This window comes from Lipotes vexillifer, unplaced genomic scaffold (assembly GCF_000442215.2).
Source record: "Lipotes vexillifer unplaced genomic scaffold, Lipotes_vexillifer_v1.1 scaffold590, whole genome shotgun sequence".
In the NCBI taxonomy this organism is placed as follows: Eukaryota; Metazoa; Chordata; class Mammalia; order Artiodactyla; family Lipotidae; genus Lipotes; species Lipotes vexillifer.
The window spans coordinates 152,113-178,068 of NW_006778358.1; the positions used below are offsets into that span (position 1 = coordinate 152,113).

Here is a 25,956-nt window from a genome sequence, read left to right on the forward strand (position 1 = left end):
GGAGACAGCCAGATAGGATAGTCTTTGGGACTCAGCCTCCTATTTCCAAAGACTTTTTCTCTTTTAGTTTTTAGTTTATGATCAATTACACTGATTGATTTTTTTTTTTAAATTAGTTTTTAGTGGAGTGCAGTTGCTTTACAACGTTGTGTTAGTCTCTGCTGTACAGCAAAGTGAATCAGTTTTATGTATATATATATATATATATCCCCTCTTTACGTATATATATATCCCCCCATTTTTTAGATTTCCTTCCCATTTAGGTCACCACAGAGCACTGAGTAGAGTTCCCTGTGCTATATAGTAGGTTCTCATGAGTTATCTTTTTTTTTTTTAACATCTTTATCAGAGTATAATTGCTTTACAATGGTGTGTTTGTTAGTTTCTGCTTCATAACAAAGTGAATCAGCTAACGATACATATATCCCTCTTAGGTCTCCCTCCCACCCTCCCTATCCCACCCCTCTAGGTGGTCACAGAGCACCGAGCTGATCTCCCTGTGCTAGGCGGCTGCTTCCCACTAGCTATCCATTTTACATTTGGTAGTGTATATATGTCCATGCCACTCTCTCACTTCGTCCCAGCTTACCCCTCACCCTCCCCGTGTCCTCAAGTCCGTTCTCTAGTAGGTCTGCATCTTTATTCCCGTATTTTTTTAGACATTGATTGATATTTGAATGTTATATTAACCTTACATTCCTAGGATAAACTCCACTCACTCGTGCTGCATTATTATTTTTATATATTGATGGATTTGATTTGCTGATATTTTGCAGAGGATTTTTTTCTTCACCTATGCTTATAAGGAATATGGTCCGAAACTATTTTTTTCTTGTAATGTTTTTGTCAGGTTTTGGTACCTGGTTTATGCTGACCTCATAAAATGAGTTGGGAAATATTCTGTCCTCCTTTATTTTCTGAAAGAGTATATGTTAAATTGACATTGTGTTTTCTAAATGTTTGATAAAATTCTGCAGTGAAACCGTCTGGTCCTGGAGGTGTTTGTTCATTTGTTTGTGGAAGGCTTTTGATTAAAAATTCAGTTTATTTTATATAGCATTATTCTGTTTCTATACATTCTGTTTCTTCTTGAGTCAGTTTTGATAAGTTGTGTTTTTCAGAGGACATGTCTATTTCATCTGTATAATTGAATTCATTAGCATAAAGCTGTTTATAATATGCTTTTACTTCTCTTTTCATCTGTAGAATCCATCATCATATCCTCTCTTTCATTTCTTGGCTAGTCTTGCTAGTTTTATCAATTTTATTAACATTTAAAAGAAGCAGTTTCATGTTTCCCTAATTGTTTTCTCTAGGTTGTTTAGATTTCACCTTTCTCAGACAAAGTAAATTTCTTTTGTCTGACTTTTACTTCATGTCTGATAAGTTTATGAAAATGCTTTTCTCGCAGAGAAGACGCATATTAAACCATGAAATCATTTTTAATATGCAGCCTATAAATACAACTCTACAAAGAATGGGCATATAATGAACTGAATGTCTTATCCGCATGTCAAATTGATTACACGTTGAGATGTTTTCTGCCAGCATTTCAAATCCCAACTTTAGTGGTTCAATTTAAACACCATCTAAAGATGACTGAAAATAGGTCTCAGCTAAATTCATTTTTCTGAAGAGGACACTTCTTAAGAGAAGGTGTTCTCTCCTGTGACACTAGTAAGTAATCCCACCTGTCACACTGCGTGCTATAAACCATTGTACTACAAATCTATTAGCTAAGATTCATATCTGGCCTACCTTGTAAAAACAAAGATGAAACAGTGCTTCAGACTGAGTGATTTAATGCATACTGAAAGATCTACTTTCTCTGAGTTCAGCCTCATTCCCTCTGAGCACGTGTTATTTTCAGGGAGGAAATTGATTCTAAATTGAGAAGCTGCATCAACTCTTTCAGACAATGGAATGACAGGAGCATCTCCTTCCTGGAGGCCTGATGGAGTGCTCTCCTTTCTCTGGTTCTTATCTTACTGGCTAGAAGTGATTTATACAAGGGGAAGACTCGGTCTTGTCATGGCTTGGACTCCCATCATTTCTTCAAAAAAACTTCCGAGCTTTTTCTTCTATCCTTTTTTGTCTGAAGGCAGTAATAAACCTGGGTTATAATTTCATTGGTAAGGGCAACAATTAGTGCCATGGTTTCAGAGCAGTCTGTGGTAATTATTGGGGGTACTTATCCAGTTTCACAGGAAGGGTGCCACACCAACGTGGACCCTCACACACAGTGATGCCCAATTTGGGGCCACACACGTTGTATCTTTCCAGGGCTGAGGGACCTTACTTGGTGCATCTCTGAACAGTCATATATAAAGAGAATATTAAATAATTTCCAATATGAGTTTATTTAATTCCCTCCAAACTTCACTAAAATTACAGAAGTATAACTCCTTGAGAGTGTTATCTTTATGTTAATACTCAATAAACTGCAGCTTTCAGACTCAAGAAGTATGTGAGGATGCCAGTTGGGAAGTTATAGGTCAGATTTAGTCGGTACTCTGCTGAGCTGCGTTTTGCATTTGTTGACTTGTTTTTCACCCCTACAGCTTACCTTTTAGATAGGTGTAACTGTGTCCTTTTTGGTTTTGCTTTTAGATGTAAAATGTGTCCGTTTAAGTAGGCAGAGAGGAGGTGTGAAGGGCAGACGTCATGCAGAGAGAAGGACACGTTAGAAAGAACTTAGGCTTTGGAAACAGACGTGAGTTTAAATTCTCACTTCTCTACTCACTGGTGGTTCAGCCAGAGCTGAACTTTATCTTGTAGGCAGTGACAGAATGGATGTGGAGAGAACGTTAATCTGGCAATCAGATAGGTGATGGAAACTAAAATCAGGCTGGGGTGTATTTAAAGCATTGACTAGGTGTGTTCAGATGTCTGGTGAACATAAGGGGAGGTGAGACTCAGCTTCTGCTATCATGGTATGCAGTCCATGGACAACAGGGAGAGAAACAGCTATCTGGGATTCCAGTGAAAGAAATACACACTAAGCAGAAGTATACACAGTGGGTTGTGGGGTCCCTAAGGAGGATTTCTGCTTAGAAAAGGAGGGGCAGGAGGGGGACAGCTTTTTAGAAGAGCTGGCATCATAGCCAGTTATGGATGGATGAGAGATTTCATCAGGTGAGAACAGGCTCAAAGGCAGAGAGGGACCAAAGTACCTGGCATTTGGGAGAATACAAAGAAGCAGATGAAGCTGAATTGAGGAGTGTGCCCCTGTCTCTCCTCCCTCCCTTCCTTTTTTCCTCCCTTCCTTCCTTCCTTCCTTCCTTCTTTTTTTCCCTTCATCCTTCCAACTTTCTTCTTCTCTTCTTTCCTCTCTTCCTTGTAATATTCCTACATCCCTTTTCTTCATCCTTCCTGCAGCAGTCATGGGCCAGGCACTGGGAATATGTGCTGAACCAAATATTTAGCCTCCTTGATGGAGCTTGGAGTCCAGCCCAGCAGGGGCAGCTTTTCTTTCATTAGGAATGTAGACTGAGGAGCAACATAGAGGATCAGCGAATGACTCACAGCTGGACATCCAGCTAGAAAGCTATTTCAGTAGACCAGAGAAGACAGACTTGAAGCTTTTATCAGGAAATTGCCATGGCACTGAAATGATGGGGGGTATGCAATTAATTGTTATCAGAGCTCAGTGGAATCATTACACAGAATAGTATAAGGGTGAAGAGCATGAACCTAGAAGTCATACTTATCTGTGTTTATATCTCAACTCCAGTCCTTACTAGGTGTTTAACCTTGGGCAAATTGTTCAACTTATCTCTGCTTGTTTCCCTATCTGTAAAATGGGATTATAATAGTACCTCCCTCCTAAGGTTGTTGTGGGAATTGAATGAATTGAATTAGTACGTATGACTTAGAAAAGTGCCTGGCACATATTAGCCCTAGATAAATGCAGGCTGTGAATATTCAATTACTTCTTCTAGTACACAAAATTAGAATGAACTTCCCAAAGAGGAACCAATTGGGCCCATTTTTGCTAGAAACAATAGGTTCACTAGTTGTGTAGAAGTGAACAGCTTTTCAGGGCTAGAAAAGAGTCACACATACATATTATGGAAAGAAAGAAAATAATAGCAATTATTGGCTCTAAGCCAATCTGGTTATTGTTATATTACTTTCCAAATATGGGAAGAAATTTAAGTGAAAAATTTATATATACATACTTATATATCAAGTTGTAGAGGAGAAAAGTGTGCTCAGCAGTTGACAACTTTTGTTCAAGATTCAGAAGTGCTTTACAAACTGAAATTCAGGCCTTGCATACCATTGGGGTAGAGAGAGAAGACCCAAGACGCTCATCTTCTGTTTTTATTGTCCAAGCAAATGGTCCATTAACACAGCTCCTTTAGGCTGAGCCTGGTAGATGATGTGTGTCTTCCAGGGCAAGGACGCTAGGTGGGTGTTTCCTAGTGGTAGGAAGCAGCATTATTTTTCCTAGGGGAAGAATGTGAGCTACCCCACTTTTCGCACATAATGGCAAAAATAAGAGAACAGTGTATAGTGAGAAAAGAAATTATCAAGATGTTATCAGTGTTCAAAGGGAAATCCCTAAGTTTATAATTGGTTTAATAAACTTTGTTTCAATAACAGTTTGTCCTCATTAGCTATTCAGTGAAATGGTATTAATTTTAGGGTTCATCAGTATGTGAAGAGTATCCATGCACTTTCAGACACATTTGCACATCTGCATTATTAGCGAAGTGACATAAAACCAAAAATTTTAAGGGGCTTATTATAGATTTTAAACAGTTTATCCTTCTTTAAAAGTAAACTTCAAAAATCCCAAATTACTTCTTATATCCACAACAAAAAATAATTTCTATGATAATAGTAAATAATAGAGCCTCCCAGTGTATTGTAATCAAGAGTTGTTCTTTTTTCCCTAGCTTTCTGACGTAATTTTGAACACATTAATTTCAAACGACCAGGCATTTGAATTTTAAACCATTTTAAATTTGGTAACACCAAACAAGTGTGAAGCATTGATGTTTCTTTCTTTTTTTATTGGAGTATAGTTGATTTACAATGTTGTGTTAGTTTCAGGTGTACAGCAAAGTGATTCAGTTACACATATACATATATATCTATTCTTTCTTAGATTCTTTTCCCTTATAGGTTATTACAAAATATTAAGTAGAGTTCCCTGTGCTATACAGTAGGTCCTTGTTGCTTATCTATTTTATATATAGTAGTGTGTGTGCATTTTACTCCCAACATCCTAATTTATCCCTCCCCCCACCATTCCTCTTTGCTAACCATGTTTGTTTTCTATGTCTGTGGGTCTATTTCTTCTTTGTATATAAGTTCATTTGTATCAATTTTTTTTTTAGATTCCACATATAAGCTATATCATATGTTTCTTATTCCTAGTAAGTCTGCCCCTTTGCTCATTCACCTTCCTTGCCAAGGAACAGCTGAGCCTCATGTGTGGGAAGCCTGCCACCTGAGCATGGCCTCTGGGTCCTGGCAGTCATGCTGACTCTGAGACCAAAGCCACCAGTTTCCTTGTCCCGGGACACACCACAGCACCACAAAACTATACCCACCAGTTCGCCCAAATCCGAGTGCCTACTAGGGTCCACCATGTTGTTACTGAATTGGCATGCAGGCAGCCTGGATCAACTAATTAATTAATAAGCCTAACTGAAGCTAAATATAATTAATTATACAATATTGAGCTGTCCAAATTTAACTCCACTAAAATCACATAATGAATCTGGAACATAAAGGATTCCTGGCAAAAGGAAAATAGATTTCAGTATGTAAAACGCATTCTTGGTGAATCCTCTTCACTCATTTATTGTTTTTTTATAAATTTATTTATTTATTTTTGGCTGTGTTGGGTCTTCGTTTCTGTGCAAGGGCTTTCTCTAGTTGCGGCAAGCGGGGGCCACTCTTCATCGCGGTGCGCGGGCCTCTCACTGTCGCGGCCTCTCCTGTTGCGGAGCACAGGCTCCGGACGCGCAGGCTCAGTGGTTGTGGCTCACGAGCCCAGTTGCTCCGCGGCATGTGGGCTCTTCCCAGACCAGGGCTCGCATCCGTGTCCCCTGCATCGGCAGGTGGACTCTCAACCACTGCGCCACCAGGGAAGCCCCTCTTCACTCATTTTTGATTACCCGACTTCTGTGTTTCAGGAATATGTTTTTCTGTTTGTTTGTTTTTTGTTTTGTTTTTTTGCGGTACGCAGGCCTCTCACTGTTGTGGCCTCTCCCGTTGCGTAGCACAGGCTCCGGACGCGCAGGCTCAGCGGTCTTGGCTCAGGGGCCCAGCCGCTCCGCGGCACGTGGGATCTTCCCGGACCGGGACACGAACCCGTGTCCCCTGCATCGGCAGGTGGACTCTCAACCACTACGCCACCAGGGAAGCCTAGGCCTATGTATTTTGAAACATGTAGCACATCATGGGAAAATCAAACACACACACATGCACACAAGTTGGACCCCTTTGCCTCATGGATTTAAAACGATGATTTGTTTTCACCTATTTGATGTGATTAATAAATTGACAAAGGCTAACGTAGTGCATACAGACGTGATAGCATCCATCTAGGATGGATATTAGTTGGAAGTAGTTTTCTATATCATTTACCATGTTGTATTTAATGCAGATTTTAATGAGCATCAGAACTAAACAAGACCACAGACATTGACACTTCACACTTGTGACACCAAATTTAAAATGGTTTAAAATTCAAATGCCTAGTCATTTGAAATTAATGTGTTTAAAATTATGTCAGGATGCTAGTAAAAAAAAAAAAAACTTCAAATATGTGCTTGAAATACAACATTGATTCATTTGCAGTGATAAAATAATATTGACTAGTTCAGTTATTATTCATGCAAAAGCAAGAACCACTTTTCAATCAATGAATCTTAGTATCAAAATCGTGAGAAATACCTTTCTTATAGAATCTACAACCTTTGTCATTTGGTTCTGTTGTTTTTTTTTTAAGAGAAACATGAAGTAAATGACCTGAGAGAATGAAATATTTCAAATGCATTTTGATATTTAATCTTTAACAAGTATAGAATTTAGAACCTTGCATCTAAGAATATGCAAGGCTCAAAGCATATTTAAAATCATTATATGTTAATTCTTTATGATGAGAGACAGAGGCAGTGAGGGAGAGAGGGAATTTATGAGTAGTGATAGACCCCTATCTGGGGATGCACATATTCAGACTCCAGGTAAGTAAAGAGGTTAAGGAAATATCAGATTCACCCAATGGATGCTGACTGTTCAAGTTTGTTTTTTTCAAGGTTATTTAAACTGTTTAGGGATTCTGCTGACAAGCCACATGTTGCAGCAGCCATAACTCTCACACACAGGGAGATTGTGCAGGTTGTTTTGAGTTTCATTGTTTACTGACAGACTATAACAGAAATTCTAGTTTTGTTCCTGTCTCGGCGATGCGAAAGTGAGAACATGACTAATAAATTCTCTCAAGTTGATAACACCCTTGAAAGATTTTTCATCATTTATACTATAAACCCTCTCAAACGTTGATGCTTCAGACACCAAATTACTTTCTCCATTGAATGATGTGTGCTTACACAGTTGGTGAGTTTCAAAGATACTCCTTCAAGTACAAATTCTAAATCTTGACAAGAATGGCTTCATGGATTACTCATTAGATAATGAATGGCCAGTAATATCTGAGCATATGAAATGTACCAGTAACAGGTAGCATACAATTTTCTAGTTCCCTTATCATTATTTCAGTGTGTTAAATGCCTTTTTCACGGATGTTCTTATATAGCTTATTTATTTGCTTTTTACATTTTTTTCACAAAAAAGAGATAATTCCCTTTTTTTGCAGTAGGCAGATGTGTTAAGAGCAAAATAAATTTCCAAATAGAAGAGTCCTCACCATATTTCTTCAGAGTGTATTTAATTTCATGCACATGTGAAAGATGATAATGTGATTCCTAGGTACTAAACATTCCTCAGCCATTCACACTCGGTGTGGTTATCTGGAATAAAACTAGATTAAACTTGTAGAATGGTGAATTACTGAAAATAATGAAGTAGAGGCCATTCATTAATCTTTATCTGCTTGTCTATTTTTTATAGCCTGGATGAAATGGAAAAATTCATTTGGGGGCCGATCAGATTGAAAAGGGTCTAACATGAGGAGAAACATGGGGCTGAAAATGTTTTTTTTTTTTTTCTTTTTCAATTATACACAGCACCTTTTTCTTACCTGCCTCTGTTTTTCTTTTAGTGGCAAAGCATTTCTATAACACTGGTTGAGAAAGTTCAGATGATTGCTGTAATCCTAGGATCCCTGTTCTTGATAGCGAGTGTGACCTGGCTCCTCTGGTCAGCCTTCAGCCCCTATGCAGTGTGGCAGAGGAAGGACATCCTTTTTCAAATCTGCTATGGAATGTATGGTTTTATGGATCTAGTGTGCATAGGTAAGATCATGACCTTCAACGTTAACAAACTGTCAGTAATCCATTTCTTGCAGCTCTTACGTTTTCATCAGTTGGATCTAACGCAGAATGTTGTGGTTCACGTGATCTTGGTTATCCAGCTCATTGACTATCGGGGGCGTCACAATCTCGCCACTTTTCTCAAAAAGCATAGCATCTCTATTCTCAAGTAGTCTGAAAAAATGAACAGGATAATGCCCGTTTAAAGTGATCTGTTTTGCAACACAAAGAAGGTGGAGTTGAAGAAATTATTTGGAGTGGGCGATGGAAGGATAGTCATTTATTTCTAAGGGATAGGAGCAAATAAATCCCCCTCACAAAGCTGGGAAAGCACTGACTAGTGCCAATGGCGATATTGTACATCTGGGGAGAGCACTGATAACCTGGAGGTCTTACATGGTGGTGTGGTGACTCCGAGGGCATAAAGGGCCCCTTGGAAGGGTGAGGACTTGGGGACAGTTTTCCTTGCTGTCCTGTGCCTCTTTGTTTCACTTATTAAATTCAGTGGCTTAGAAGAGAAATAAAGGATAGAATATTTTACCTTAAATAGACCGTACAAAAAAGGTTCCGTACGTGTCTCACTTAACCCATCTCTTGTTCCCCTTATACCGTGAGAAAACGGAGGTTGATTCAATTCATGCAGCATCTACCCAGTGTGTGTGAAGTGCCACAGGCATTGTGATGGTGACCGGTTGGCAATAGGAGATGGGGATGGAGAGAGGCAGCACCGTATCCAGGGGATTCCCTGCTCTGATGTGGTTTACAGCTTAAAGGATGTAAAAAGAGCCGAGGGAGGCAGCCGTGGTTTGCAAGGAATGGTCCAAGGACCACCCATGGCAGCAGCATCTGCAGTGGTTTTTTGAGAAATGCACATTCTCAGGACCCACCCTAGATCTGCCGAATCAGAAACTTCCGGGTGCCCCCCTCCCCAGCAGTCTGTGTTCACAAGCTCACCAAGGTGCGATGAAGCTTGAGAGACACTGATTTCAGGGAAAGGATTCCCAACCTGGGATCAGGTGCCTTGGTTTGTAACGCTGGCCTCTGCTTGGGTAGATCAACTTCGTCTCTCCATATTCCTCTCTCTCACCTATAAAAATGGGAATAAGCATGCCTAGCACACAGGCGTAAAGGAAATAACTATTATAAAATAATTATGCTATTAACTGGAAGTTGTAGATTAAGAGTATTTAAGTAAGTCACAAACACTGAAATACTTTAAACCACCTAAATTAACGCCTCTTCTCACTAGACCCTTAATTTAACTAGCAGTTTTAATAGTCTCATTTTTTTTCTAAAAGAACTCTATACATTTAAAAAATATGATCAGCTTGGATTTCACCTCCTTTTCTTCTTTCCTCTCTTGTTACTAATATAAGACTAATAAGAAAGAAATGTATAAAATTTCAGGCCAGAAACGAAAAAAGAAGGGAGGGAAATGTCATGAATAATATGTAAACTGAACAGATGTTGCCTGAATAACTGAGCTAATCATGTATATGAACAATTTGCATTAAATGTGCCAATGCATATGTAAGCATTTGGAAATTCTAAATCTCTGTACAAATATAGTCTCTGGGGTATTGCTCTAAATTAAGAAGGATTACAAAATTGTTCTACAAATCCCTCAGCAAATTCAGAAATAGTGTTTATTCTATATTTCGACATAAAAGTTATAAAATGTGGTATTCCACTGATATTAAAAGGGGAGATGAAAAGCAAAAGAGCCATTAGGCTCCCAATCCAACCTGAAGGGAAAAACATTCCAGTTGACTTTATTACAGCACTGAAAAGGGCCATGTATTTCTTGGTTAGGAAATCATTTTCTTGAATTCCACAGCCTGCATTTAATGCTGAGTTAGTATATCTTAAATTTTCATTGTTAATGCCAGTCTTTTAATCAAGATTATTAGGATTCTGGTTTTAAGAGCACATACGTATAAACTAATGATCTTTTTGACAAGGTATGACGTCTTTGGGCCTCCCTTTTGAAATTTGGGTGTTTGCCCTTTCTATAAAGTCAAGTTTCTTAGGGACAAAAACCAATCGACATTTTCCTGAATAAGCTTTGGAGAGTGGATTTTTATCTAAGTTTTAAATATTGACAGTACTTTCCATTGTCTTTTTGTTCATCAAATCAAAATCCCATCATACAATAGTTTCTGTATATTTTGAAAAATATTAAAGAATTCAGATTGAACAACAGTGCTCATTTCATTTGGCAGTCTCATTAATTAGCCTGTTTGGACCCAGAGAAAATCTTGGGGTTTTTTTCCCAAGAAATTGAGAAACCATTATAGTCAGAAAGCAAATACATGTAGGCTACCAACAGCCAACTGGAGCATAGCAGGTAATAGCTCCTGCTACCATTTTGAATTAATTAAAATGTCTTCTAATTAAATGTAGACAGTAACAAAGTAGATTACATTGATTATACCTCAGATACATACCCCTGACTGCAAGACCAGAGTCAGAGTTAGAGTGAAAAGCAGGCTCAGTTCAATAAACTTTGTATGTGTCAAACACAGTACTAAGTGCTGGGGATGCAAATGAGAGTCGGTCACTTTCCTGTCCCCCTAAGGGCTCCCAGCCACAAGAGCAGGACAGACGTGGAAATAACTAGAATTCAGCTGAATGTGCAGAGTGATGACGTATGCACAGGAGATGGTAGTTGGACAAAGCAGGGGGAGATTGATGCTGGCTGTTTTATGCAGGGAGGGAACATTTTCAGGCAGATTTCATGGGGGAAGTGATAGCCAAGCAGGATGAAGAGATGTTTGGCAAGTGGGGAGATGGCCCCGCTGTCACCATTGGAGGATGTAAGATTCGCTCCCCATACAGAGGACTTTAAAGTAGTTGCAAACATTCCCGTATTCCTGTTCATCCAAGCTTTTCAAACTTGTTTGTACCTAAACGAGGAGCAGATTGACAGCTTCGTAAATGTTCTCCTTAAAAATGAATTCTGTGAATCCATAGAGGACCATTGCAGACCAAAAATATGTTATAATCCATCCAGTGTATATAATGTTTAGGAAGAGATTTCTATTGGATTGTTAAATAGAAAAGTAAAGATTTGTAGAAAATTTATTTACTTGGGGAAATTTACTTATTTCCAGGCAAAGTAAATTTGTTTGTTGCTTTCATTTATTTTTATGTAAAACATTTTCTGCTTTCCCAAGATCCAGTTTCTTCTTACTATTAAAGTTTGAATTATCCCAAGGGTCTAGGTACCATTATTGTTCAGGGCTGTCCAACAGAATTTTCTGCAATGATGAAAATGTTGTATATCTGCGTTGTCCAATACCATGGACACGAGCTACATTAAGCTGTTGAGCACTTGAAATGTAGTTAGTGAGAATGAGAAACTGAATCTTAAATTTAATTTTATCTAAATTAGTTTAAATTTAACTCAGTCACATGTGGCTGGTGGCTACCATATTGGACAGCTTTCTAGATGATGGAATGGTAAATGTGTGAGGGTTTTATGAACAAGTTTCACCTTGTCTGTATAAACAGAGGCTGTATTTCCTAAATGATAAAGTAACTCTGTTCCATGAGAGATGAATAAAGTGAAAATGAGTTCAAGAGGGTTCAGAGAAGGGTGTTAAAGGTGAGAGGGTGGTGGTCGAGAGATAAACAGAGAGCTGTAAGAGGGAGACGTCTTAAGGAAATGGAAGTACAAAGAGATATAACTTTGTATTATGTTTGTGGAGCTCTTTTAAATATTTACATAGATGGCATTCAGACTATGATTGTGCACCAGGAAAACTAATATAAAGGATTTAAGTCACCAGGATGTTGTAGCCCAGGGTCAGCAACTTAGGGAGAAATAATAATCACAGCAGGCCTGCATTGGCTCCCTAAGAAGATTTGCACAGTGGACAAAGAAAGATTAGCAAACTTAGAAATGAAAAGCAAATGCCTGGCGGAAGGCTCCAGGCACAGGACCTGGGTCTCAGCTCCACACTTTGCACATAAAACACTTCCATCAGCCGTGTAACTCAAGGGAAGCTTGGGCCACGAGAGGAATACGTTTATGAATGACTCACAGAAAGGAGGGACTAAGTAAGACTCGGCCATAAGGACGGGGTCATTTGATTACCTTGCCTCTGGAAGGTGAGGGCAGTTTACCAAGTCTCGTCAGTGTCTGGTGGAACCTCATGAGGTGAGTTCAGTCTCTTTGTAGGAGCAACAAACTAAAACGAAAACCCTATTATGTTAGTGGCATTCCCGAAACAGAGGTAGCAGTGCTTATACCTAATCACATTAACCCTCCAAATCAGGGCCAAAACCACGTCGGGAAAATATTTGTATCTTCCCTGGGATGGTAAGGGAAGGTACTGGTTATGGCTACAAAATTTAAAAACTTGAATTACTTTTGTTTTTTTTAAAGATTGTCTTAAAAATAAGTACACACAGTAAAAATAAGTACGCACAGTATAAATATATGCCTATTCAAATTAAAAAACATTTTGTGTTTACAATTGTGAAATATGTAAAGTTTTTAAAAAGACGATTTCCCTCACACTGCCCTTTTGTTATGTCACTTCCTTTGCAGAATTGTCCCCTCTCAACATTTTGATGTGTATCCTCCAGATCTTTTTCACAGTTTGCTTTTTGACATTTGTAGTTTGGACTATATTTAACCCCATTCTAGTGGTTTTCTTAAAAATCTATTCTATGACAGTTTAGGTTTGTGGGGCAATTTTATGTAAGAAAGTAAGAGTGGGCCTTGCTGCTATGCAGCTCATCCTGCCTGGCATCTTTGGGGGACACCAGGGATGCCACGTGAAGCTTTCAAAAGCAGGACGGCATAAACAACCATCTTATACTTTATCTCATTATTTCAAACGCGCCCTGAGAGGTACTTCTGGTTGCTGCTTGTTTCCTTTGTGTGTGTGTGTGTGTGTGTGTGTGTGTGTGTGTGTGTGTACCTCTTCTGTTCTGCATGCTTGCACTTGAATTTGAGAAATAGAATAATCAGGAGATCCAGCAATAACAGAATCGGTACTTTAGCCACAGAGCCATGCGACAGAGGGAAGCAATTTTTCTTAAAGCAATTTCAGGGAGCATTTGCTACACGAAAAGAAGAGATTGAAAATTGAAATCCCCCCAGTGTCAACAGTGTAATAGAAGAAACTGACCCTAGAGCTTCTAAACGTGCTGGTGAAGCCAGGGGTTTTGAGAGGTAGTGATCTGGATCACCCCTGCTGGATTTTATTTTCTAAAAGAATCAGTGCAGTGTTTCTAGCGCGGATCCAGTATCTCAGTACGTGGTATTCAAAAATAACCTGAGATATACTGGGACGGGGATCTGATCAAAGTTACTTCTTTCTGTATCAATTATAGTCAATATTGAAGAATGCTGCTTCTGCAGAAATCTCATACATGAAGTTTTCTTTTCCTAAGTTTCAAATCTAAGTAATTTTTAAAAAATTCAGATAAATTCTTATATATATCATGGCCCTTTTGAAAATCTGTTTTTCACAGTTGGTAATATACCAAGCTAAAGCTACTTAGGCACATGTAAGAAAACTATTTAGAGTTACCAGTTGGTAACTTTTATTCACATTTCATTATAGAACTTTAGAACAACAAATAGATAAATACAACCTCTTCCTGTGGTTTTGGATTGATGATATAAGACCTCTGTTTACTTTTTAAAAGACACAGTAGGGCTTCCCTGGTGGCGCAGTGGTTGAGAGTCCGCCTGCCGATGCAGGGGGCGCGGGTTCGTGCCCCGGTCCGGGAAGATCCCACATGCCGCGGAGCGGCTGGGCCCGTGAGCCATGGCCGCTGAGCCTGCGCGTCCGGAGCCTGTGCTCCGCAACGGGAGAGGCCACAGCAGTGAGAGGCCCGCGTACCGGGAAAAAAAAGACACAGTAATTCTCTCTTGCTTTTGGTATTGCTTCACTTCGCGGTTTTTTCCTCCAGATAGAACAGCTAACAGTAACACATGATTTAACGTTTTATTGATGTGAAATGTAAAGTGGACATTTTCGATTTTTTTGATATTATATGAGGAAAGGTGAAGAAGTTTGACAAAGAATTTCAGGATAATCAGAGTCTTGGTTACCACAAATGAGTCCTTGCCGTGGAGGATGACCAGTTGTCTATTGAATGCCAGGGTTATTTCCACCTAAAATGGTGCGTTTAGGTCATCTTCCTTCCTGTGGCTCATTTTCAACACGTATAATCCAATTAGCATAAGCAAAGCATAAGAAAGTGAATCAACTAAGGGAGGAAAATTCTAATGCGTTCCAAGCAAAATATAAATGACACTGAAACCATCCCCTGTTTAAAATTGTCCATGCTCGCTGGCATTTCCCAGCATGATTCAGAAGGTGACAATATATCTTAAAGTATTTTAGGTGAAAAACATATTTACTGAAAGAAATTAACATTGGAATTGAAACATGCCGTAACTTAGAGCAGAGAAAAATGGGTTTGCTGGGAAGCACCCTCCAGAGGGCTTCTGCTTCTTACCTTGTCACACAGGGTCATTACCATAAAGATGTGTGATTGAAAGGACAGCAGTTGGCGAGATTTATAAAAAGTTCAGCTCCCGGGTCGTGATAGAGAGATAGCATTTTTTTTTAAGCTGCAGTATATTTATGGCAAATATAAAAGTTATCAAATAGTTCCAGGAGAAAAATGTAAAATTACCGAGAGAACACTCAAGTTCACCACACTCTCTAGGGCCTGTGGGGCGCTCTCTTTCACAGAAGGGGTTGCGGATGTCGGACAGACGTCTCAGCCCTCCCAGGGGACAGCCTAGACCACGGAGTCAGTCCAGTGTGACCTGACATGGGGCGTCTCTGCATCGAAGAGACTTTCTCTCTGGGAAGTGGGGACACCTCAGGGCCGCCAAATGGTACAGTGCCAACTCATTTAAAATTGTCAGGGAGTTTGATCGTAAGATTTCAAATCTACGTAAAGTAGATTTTTTTGGTGGGCAGAGCCCACCTTTCATCACACTCCACCCCCTCCCACCCCAGTCACCACCACTACCACCAAGTTTGGGATCTGAGCCACTGGGATCACTCAGGAAAACGGAGCTTGGACGTCAGTGGGTCCACATTCGGCTACGGAGGGGAGGCGGGGGGCTGGGGGGGGGCGCAGAAGGCTGCTTGAGTGCCTGGTTGGCGCTTTAGGTTGCAGCGCATGATGGGAGGTGTTGTGGCCCTTGTCTCACTCTGAGTTTCATAGGAAGCACGGATGTGGGTGAGTCTGCGTGAATCATATAAGGCGTGAGAAAAAAGCAGCTCAGCTTGAACGGTGTCTGGCAAAATAACTAAGGAAGTCGATTAGCCCGGTGTTTCCTTTTTGAATCGTCCAATCACAGTTTTCCCTCCAGAAGGGAGAGGACTGTCAGCCACCTCTGCTGCATTTCCTGCTTCTATTTCCTGATCTATCATTTGATCGGGGGCCAACGTCCCTCCAGCATCTCAATTTGGCCACTTGGGAGACCCTTGCCCAGCCACTGGACAGAGACCTTCTACTCTGGCCCAGAGCCCCTCTGGGTTTCCCTTCAAGCTTCCTCCCAGGCCAGGACTGGGCTGCAAGGTGGGCCGCGCTGGTTGGTCTGTCATCCTCGCAGCCGTGCCTGTTACCAGATTCGGATGCTCTCCTGGCTTGTTTGGAATCGTTCCTTAGAGCAGAATTCCTTTACAAGCACAGATCATTATTTCCTGATCTCAGAATGTATTAGTGGGCTTGACGCCCCAGGAAATGCCCCAGCTTCACTTAGAATCTAGCCAGGCCCCTTGGACGGAGAGGCAGAATGGGCCCTTGTAATTCAGCATCGTTATAGAAAGAGCAGAGCTTTACCCTTTATATGCTTTGAGAAGCAAGCCGTTATTATCTCTTTACTCCGGAAGTACAAACTATAGGCTATTCTGTGCCTTGATCACACTGATGTTTACCAATTTTTCCAAAGATTATTATCATAGTTTGTTATTAGTGTTACCACTGCCTTTAAAACCCCCGGAGAGAAAGCAGAAAGGGACTTGCTTTTGCTACTTGTCCTCAAGGCTGTGCCTGAAATGGTCTCTCAAAGTGAGTTAACTCTTCAGGCCTCCTCCTGGGGGAGAAACCCCAACCCCAAAGCTTCCCCTCTTGTGACCTTGTACAGTTCAAGTTCTTTTGGAGAAACACGGACATGATTAGCCGAGCAGCAGACCAAATATATTGTTATTGTTGACTTTTGTTTCCTCCATAGGAAATAGTGTGAATCTTTCAACCTGTCTTAGTTGGGGCGGTTTAGCCAAATAAGTATTAGTCGTCTATTGGGCCAACATTCACTGGGTATTTATTGTGTCCCAATAATAAAGTACAGGAGAGAAATACAAGTAGTTCACAGTCTGCTGCCTGTTTTTGTATAATCCATGATCTAAGAATGATTTTGAAATGGTCAAACAAACATTAAAAGAAGAATATTATTTCACTGCATATGAAAATTATATCAAATATAAATTTCAGTGGCCATAAAAAAGGTTTTCTTGGAACCCAGTCATATCCATTCTCTGATGTGTTGTCAGTGAGTGCTTGCAGCCTCATCAAAAAGGGACCATGATGTGTGCATGACCTACAATATTTACTATCTGGGCCTTTGCAGAAAAGCTTTTGGAATATAGCATCCTCCCTGCTCTCCAGCTGCTGGCAAGAGACAGTCAGGGAAATAAAGCAATTAAAATACAACCTGGAAAGTGCCAGGAGAGAAATATATGTGAGTGCAGGTGGGGGAAGGTTAATCATACTTAGGGTTGGAAAGTTGAGCCGGGGATTTGTATCTGATGGTCGAAACCAGCGTCTGCGAGGGCAGGTGATTCAGGTGATATGAGCGGCAGTTTGCAGAGCACAGTGAGACACAGAGCAGGCAGAGAGGGGAGAGCGGCCACAGGAGGAGGGAGTGGGGCCGGGCGAGGGGAGGAAGGGACCGGGGCAGAGGAGCAAGTGGCCAACAGTGCCAGATGCCTTACCAAGAGCAGGTGAAATCAAGACAAAACGTATCACTGGATCTGGCAATACGGGGGTTCGGTGGATAGACACAAGATTGCTGAGAATGGCTGGGATAGGCAGAAGGGGCTCAAAATGTAAGTTTATAAGTCTTGGCTGAAAAGGGGCACAGTTAAATGAGGGTAGAATCGGGTGGGGGGGGGGCGCGTGTAGAATTGAGGAAAGTTCCTGTTTATTTGTTTTAATGGTGGAGCGAGGTTTGAGCAAAATGCTGAGAAGACAGACCCGGAAGAAATCAGAAGGCAGACTGAAGATCCAGGTGGGAGGGGACAGCTTGATGCCCCTGAGGTGCGGAGATAGAGCCCAGCACACAGGGGAGGGGTCCGTGTCTTGCTCAGGAAGGGCGCCCTCACCCCTGAGATGGGCAGGCAGGCGAGGAGAGGGCGGGCGCAGCTGGAGATGCCGCACGCGCTGCTCTGGGAGCGTAAACGGACGGCCCTCCTTGCCGAAGATCTCCCCTTCGTCAGGCAGGCAGGTAGTGTGCTCATCTGTGGAGACGGGAGGCACAGGCTGGGGACAGGAGTCTGCGGAGAGAATTGAACATGACAGCAGCGCAGGGCTTCGGGGAGGAGCGCTGAGCCAGGAGACGCGAAGAACCACTGCGCGCGCCCGCGTGCCCTCCCGACGCTGCGCTGGCGGCGGCCCGACACCCAGGGCTGTGAGGCTGTGCATTCTTGCCCACCAGCGCCGAGAGTGAGTGCAGAGCGGTGAAATGGTGAGACTGGGCTAGGATGAGGTTTTATATACAGAGCTGCTGCAAGACCGGCAGCGAGATGAGCCTTGCCCTTCACCTTGAGTGCTGGAGGGTGATTACAGGATGGGGTTGCTTTCTCAGTGGCTGGCAGAGTGGGGAAAGACTGCCCAGTAGAGGGGCTCGAGGTCTTCAGGAATTAGAACGGGTGCACTCGTTGAAAGGAAGAAAGCGGGTGAGTGAGAAGCAGTGGAGGTGGTGGTTGTCGGCAGTGCTGGTACAGCGTCAGGGCTTTTGCACTTGGACCAGTTTCTGGAAGGGAAAGGCCCGGGGTGGAGTGAAGGAGGGACAGCAGAGGGCAAGGGTTATGCAGGTCAGGTCATGGTCAAGTCTTCCACATGGACCTGAGGAGTGTGGGTCTGTGGGGCTGAGGAGATCCAGGAGCCAGGGGACAAATCATCTGAGATTGTAGGGGTCAGCTGAGGCGTCAGGAGGGGACATCCCTTGTGGCTTCGCTCTGTATGTGAGCATTCGCACGCGCGTGCGCGCGCGCGTGCGTGCGTATTGTGCGACTTCACTCTTTCTTTGTCTTTACTGTTTTCCACGAGAGTGGCTGTGTGATTTCTAAACACATGAGGGTTGGAACAATTGCAACTACTATTTAGAGAGATCTGAGTACATCCCTAGGCTACTCTAAAATGAGGTTATTAAAGAAGCCACTTCAGCTTGGACATGGGACGTTTTCCTTGGAAGAGAAAGCAGAGTGGACCATGATAATGGGAACCATGACAAGATGACACAGTTCCCTTAACCTAAGAACCTGGAGGTTGTTCTTCAGAACTGGCACCGACCTCTTTGGGGGCCTCCTGGCTTCACACCATTTTGCAACAAAGAACTTTCTCACGACGGAGAGTGTGAACATGATTTTTCTAAATGATGCTCTTACTTAGCACACAGAGGATGTGGGACTGCGGTGCGCTGCCAGGGTCTCTCTGGGGTCATGAGGAAGCACACAGAGGAGCAGAGAAGTGGAGCCTGTATATGTTTTCAACTGCTTCCAAATATGTTGAAAGGAGGTTTTTTTAAAATCAAATCTCCAGTGATGACTAAGAGTGTGTTTACCCTGGTCCAGGCAACATTCTAAGCACTTTACCTGCATTTTCACACTCAGTCCTCACAACAACCTTATGAGGTGTAGGTACTGTTCTCCTCACCTCAGAGATGAGAAAACTAAGGTGCCATTGACCAGTTTCCGGAGGTCACACAGATTGGAAGAGGGACCCAAGATTGGACTCCGGACACTGCAGCTCCAGAGCCTGTGTAAAAATATTTATGTGATTAATTCTATCTATCTCCTTATACGGTGACCTCAAATGGCTAACTTACAAAATGTTGTCTATTCAATAAAGTGAAACTACTTGTCAGTTGCTGTCTCGAACACCTAAGGCACGGAATCAGGAATAAATACCTTCTTTAACTACTGATTTTAGATCCGAAATAGAGAAAAAATTTTCCCTAGAAACCCAAAATAATGTAGCTGTTTTGTGAAGCCTTTATTTACTGTAAATTCATAGAACCACAACATACAGAAACATTAATAAAGAGAATGGAAAATATTAATATACCATATACCAAAAGCCATTTCTCTCTCTTTGCATCGTTCTGAGTGAAACAGTTTCTTGATAAGAATAATTTATGTAAAGAATCACATCTCAACCTTGAATTTTCTTGCTAGATCACAGAATAGAATATTAAGGAAACTTAAGGTCTGAACATTTTTATATTCAGGGTAAAATTTTTTTATTGCTTTTTCAATTAAAAAATCTTACTGATGTTATGTGGATGAATTCAAAGAATTAGAAACTGTACTTATGCTGAGATGGCAGCTTCTGTTTGGAATTTTTACCCGCAGTCTGTGTGATTTAAGAGAAATGAAAAGCAAAGCCAACAAATGTGAAATAGCCTATGTCAGGTCCAAAGATAAACAGGTTTTAATTAGTTCAATTAAAACTTTTAAAATGCTGTTCTCACCCCTGAAATGGAACAAGCAATACATGTATTGTTTACCCCAAAGATTAATAAAATCATAATCTGCAAGTTTGGAGTAGACAGTTTATCCATTGGAGATGGAAGGGAACATTAGTTGTACATATCTTGACTTGCCACTAGGAAAAGTCCACTAATAGACTCATTCTAAGAACTGGCTTTGGTCCAGAGTGTGGGAAACAAATGGAAATCTGCCAAAGTAGATTCCCAATCCTTGAGGCATTAATTAACCCAGAAGATAGACATTGATAGGCTTTTTAACCAAATACTGTAATATTGGGGTTTGCAGAGTTATTTATTTTATGAACTGGGAGGATCACTCCCATCTCCTATCCAGATGCTGCAATGCACACTTTAGCATAAAGGCCAGAGCAGAACTGACCATCTTAGTCTGAAAAGAGATCTTGATTCTGTCTACTTCAAAGTCAGTGTAATATCCCTTGGGCCAAATAGACACTAGTGAGGACCACCTTCAGCCAGGGGTGGCTCCTGAGATCTGAGTGCTTGCAGAGGGAATGCATTGGATCAGGCATCAGGGGTCTGGCTCTGATTCTGGGCTTGGACACTTAACTGTGGCCCATTGGTCAAGCCGTGTCACTTCTCTGGGCCTCAGAGAGTTCATCGCCCCCCATATGAACAGGTTGGGTTAAATCATACCCAATATTTCCTAATTTTGAAATTCAGTGACTACGTTTGACAACTTCTCATCTCTGTGATATGATGTTACTCTTTGCTACCAGGTGTTCCATCCATCCATGAATTGGAGTTGTAGTCAGCTGAAATTAAACCGATTCTAAATCATGCTCCCAGTTACAGGGGAACTCTAGGATACCTTTATTACCTATACAAGTATTGGACTCATTCCTTTATTTCTTTTATTGAAATAATCATATCCATAGATCTTTTTTTCCTCAAGCGCTTTTGGATGGAAACTTAGATAATATAACAATTCTTCTCTCCAGTGAATTCTTTTAATCCTTTTTTTAAAAAATTAACATATGTATTTTATAATGTATAACAAGTTTGCAGCTTTTGAGGAATATTCTGTGAATATGCCTATGGTAGATTTGTGCTCCAGGGCTAGTAATTGAAAGTTCAGCGGAATCTCCTCTCTACTAAGGAAGAAAAAAAATCATTAAAATAATTGATTGATTGGTTGGCTTCTTAGAAGAGCAAGTGGTCAGATAAATGGACAGCATTTTTTTAATTCTCCTGTTTTGCCTGGAAATAGAAGAGAGGAATCCATGTCTGCCTCTTAGGCTTTTGGCCTGGGCACAGTCATTTTGTAACTATTGGATTCATGACAGTAATTGAAGTAGGAATAGGGTTCCTGTCCTCAGGGAGCACATGACTGATTGGGGTCACGGAGAGATGATTCTCTGTTTCATGGTTTTATCTCAGATTTCCTAAGAAGACAGAATTAGCAGAATTTTATGCAAGAGGATAGACTAGTCTAGGTGATTCTTGGGTTTCAGCTTAACTGACTCGGGGGATGATCATTAACTGAAATAAAGATGGTAGGTTAAGAACCAGATCCAACCTTGGTCAAGACCTTCTAGAAAAGGGGGTGCTTCCCTCACTGCCAACTAGTGAGAGGTTACACTCCGTGTTAAAATTTGCCTTTGCATCTTGTTCTGTGCCCAGGCAGTGTTGGTCATCAGCACTGAAGGGACAGCATAAATGTGTTCTTTGCAACCAGGCTGATGACGGCAGATTTCATTGAGTGGAGAGGAAGACATAGAGGGTGGCAGTGTTGTAAAACAAACACCATGAATTTCCTTTTGTGTGCTCTCAGAGAAACGGTCATTTAGGCTCTGTTGTCATAATCATTGTCATAATCATTTCTTCATGTGTGCTGTTCTTTACTTCGGGGGTGAGGTGGATTAGATCATCTATATTTGGAAACTAGCCAGCCTCTAGTGTCAAGGGTTTTCATGTTGTGGAAAGTTTCTGAATAATTCGTTGTCCTTATCACATTTCTTAGCAAAGAAGATTTTACTACCAATGCTAATGATGAATCTGTGTTTGAACCCCTGAGCTTTAAACTTTGATGACCAGCCTTGGTCATCTTCTCAACTTGGTTCGTATATATATATATATATATAAGAATCAACTCATCTTTTAGAGATATAAGTACATTTTATGCAGGATATTTCTTTTCATTATTTGTTCTGATGGGCAATATTGGAAATATGTTTCACAAAAATCCCCATATATAATCAGGATATTGTAGTTCCCAGAGGCCTAGATCTTAGGATATCAGCTGATGATAGCTTTCTTTTGTGAGCTTAGTGATTTCTGTAATGGAATATGTATTGTCTTTCAATCTTTAGATCTCTCTTTAAGTTTTATATTTTTGCTTTTTTTTTTCTTTCCTGGTTTTTGTTTTACTTTAAGCTTCATATATAGTTGAGTCCCAACAAAAACCATTCGGTGTATATAGAAATGACTTGTGCTTATTTCTTCAAGATTCATATTAACAAGATTCAACAATGGAAGAGTAACTTTTAAAGTGATTACCTCTACACTTACATCTAAGTTTCCATAATGGTTGGGCATTTAAATGTAGAGCATCTTAGGAGAAGATGTGCCAGGAGGATTCATGCGTTTGATTACATTCTAGCAACGATGATTCCCAACAAAGGGTATCTTGGGCCACAGTCTCATTTAGTTAACCCTCTTTTGTGCAACCACACTCTGGTCTTCCCCAAATTGCAGTGGGAATTAAGGACTAAAAAATGGAGCCACTTTACGAGGTTGACTCTAATCTTCTCTAATCTGTTCTTTTTTTTTTTAATTTTTAAAATTATTTATTTATTTATTTATTTTTATTTATTTTTGGCTGTGTTGGGTCTTCATTTCTGCGCGTGGGCTTTTTCTAGTTGCGGCAAGCGGGGGCCACTCTTTGTCACGGTGCGCAGGCCTCTCACTGTCGCGGACTCTCTTGTCGCAGAGCCCAAGCTCCAGATGCGCAGGCTCAGTAGTTGTGGCTCACGGGCTTAGTTGTTCCGCGGCATGTGGGATCTTCCCAGACCAGGGCTCAAACCCGAGTCCCCTGCATTGGCAGGCAGATTCTCAACCACTGCACCACCAGGGAAGCCCTGTTCTTCTTAACTGTAACCATAGGGGCCCCAAAGTCACCATTCTGCTCCTGGTGCACACGCTGACTTTCCAGAATGACACAATTATACGTATAGAGTTTGGTTCTATGGAAACTCACTGAGAGAGGTAGGGGGAGAGAGGGAGGATGAGAATGAGAATCTTGGCCAGGGAGAATGGTTAAATTTAACTGAGAAATCATAGACATTTTCACACAATCAGGAGAACCTTTTCTGGCGGAACATCCGCTGCGAGCTGCGAGCTGCGACTTCTTTAGCTTTCCCAAGGGTCTCTGTGATTGAACAGCACACAGGCGTTTAGGCTGTGTTATCAGGATCTTACATTTCTTGGGAAAGCTCAGGATGAGTGCAGCTTACCAGATGGAGTGTTCACCACTTACAGTGTTGCCTTCATATAAGGTTCCTCAACCCTTTTCTCTCCTAGGATGGGGACAGATGGAAGGCACTGTTTTATTGGCACTCCTAGAGATGAAACAGTATCGGTGACACACAAGGATATTAAAAATGGCAACTAATTGTATAACTTTGCCCAAATCATAGTCTCCGGGGCTTAATTTACTCATATTTTAAATGAGGATGAAGTTGTTTTTATACCCAGCCTGTCTTAGCCTGTTTGAGCTGCTATAACAAAATACCACAGCCTGGGTGGCTTAAACAACATTTATTTCCTACAGTTCTGAAGGCTGTGGGAAGTCCAAGGTCAGGGTGCTGGCATATTCAGTCTGGTGAGGGCTCTCTTCTTGGTTTGCAGACAGCCATCTTCTCGTTATACTGTCACATGGCCTTTCCTTGGTGCATGCACGCACACACACACACACACACACACACACACACAGAAAACTTATGACTCTCCCTCTTTTTATAAGAGCATTAATCACCCTCATGAATTACCTCCCAAAGATCCCACCTCTAAATACCATCATGTTGCAGATTGGGGCTTCAACATATGAATTTGGGGGAGATACAAACATTCAGTCCATAGCAATATCTCTTTCAGTTGGTCATTCTATGACTAGGAGAGGCTGCCATCCACTGGATATTTAGAATGAATAGCACTGTAGCACTCAAGGTTTACATATAGACAAATTTTGGGCTTCCTTCTCAGAGCTGATATCTTCATAATGTTGGACAATTGGCTAAATCTCTCTAGGTCTCAATTTCCTTAACTATGAAACTATTCAATAATATATATTTGTAGAGTCGCAGTCAAGATTAAATGAAAAATGTGCATGTAAAAGCTCTTGGCACAGAACAGACCGTTGATAAAAATTTAGTTTTTAAATTATGAAAAATGACCAAATCTATTCAAACAAAAGCTGAAACAAGCAACACAAGAAGTGAAATGGTTAGACTGGTGGTTTGGTAGTTAATATCAACATTTGTTTGTATTTGAACATAAATTTTGCAAGTTTCTGTTAATTGTAACACACCATTTGTCTATATTGAAATAAACATAGACAAATGGTGAGTGTGTACATGTGTGTGCACACACGCACATGTGTGGGTCTGTGTACCTTGAGAGCCTTCCCATTATTTCGTGGGTAGTTAGCCTAGAATTTCAACTAACACACCATTTCCAAATTTGGGATATATTTTACTTACGTAAACACTGTGCTTTTATTTCAATGAAACCAGAAAATACTTAAACCTGCTCTGTCGTGAAAGATTATTCCCTAACAAAAATGTTCCTTTGCACATCAATAAGGGAATGCTCCAATTAATGTTACTGGCAAGAAAATGATAAGAAACAACCAACTGCCCACACAGGGACACCTACACACACACACACACGCTCCTCAAGTTTCAAAACCCCAAGTTCCCATGAATCACACCTTGTTGACACCTTTGCCATTAATAATGTAGCAAGTAACATTTAATATTTACATTTTATAGAAATTGTAATTGCTTTTCCCTTCAGAGTTAGTGACTCAGATGGAGCAAATCCAAGCCCGTCTTCCTATGACCTGAAATGTCAAGGTGACAGATTCATTTTAAGGCTTAACTTGAGGTATTACACAGAGAGTGAAGGCTTACTCAAGGATGTGAACTGATCAGTTATGAAACAAGAGGGGACCTATCACAGTAAGACAGGAGGGCAGTACGATTTTTCATAGCCAGATTCCCAACACATTGTTCTAGAGTTAAATGAATCCTTACCTCTGGATTTCAATGATCACAGTAGTCAAGTCTCCTCATAACCACTAGAACAAGTGGCATTTGCCACTGCCCCAGAAAAATCTTAAGGAGAAAGGGGAAAAGTGTACATTACAAAGGAGGGTGAGATGGGGTTCCTCCTATTTCAGTAAAATTTAAGCCTCTAGAGGATGAGGAGTAATTCCAAACTTTCATGGGGAATAAAGCAAAGTCTAAACGTCACTCATGACCTGAATGCAATGAAGAAGCAGCACATGGAGCTGGAAATTCAGGACGACTATGTCTTCATGAGAACTTCAAGTAGTTCTCTTTCTTTAAATTTAGTTCAAAATGTACTATAAAGACCTATGGGATTTATTGCTGCACATTGGGTAGATTTATGTATAATATTTAGAAAAGTGCTACCAGGAATATATTCCCAGAAAGTGACTTTCAGCTAGAGTAAATGATCTGATTTCTGGCCTTTCAAAGGAAATCA

At 40.9% G+C, this 25,956-nt stretch overlaps 1 protein-coding gene across 1 annotated transcript in view; it reads left to right on the forward strand.

Moving 5' to 3' along the window:
* The window catches only part of MARCHF11 (membrane associated ring-CH-type finger 11), a 118,422-nt gene that overhangs the window by 89,285 nt on the left and 3,181 nt on the right, over positions 1-25,956 (forward strand). The window contains exon 3 of the mRNA XM_007451609.1: positions 8,243-8,435. Within this exon, the coding sequence (XP_007451671.1) occupies positions 8,243-8,435 (193 nt within the window). The remainder of the gene's footprint in view (positions 1-8,242; positions 8,436-25,956) is intronic.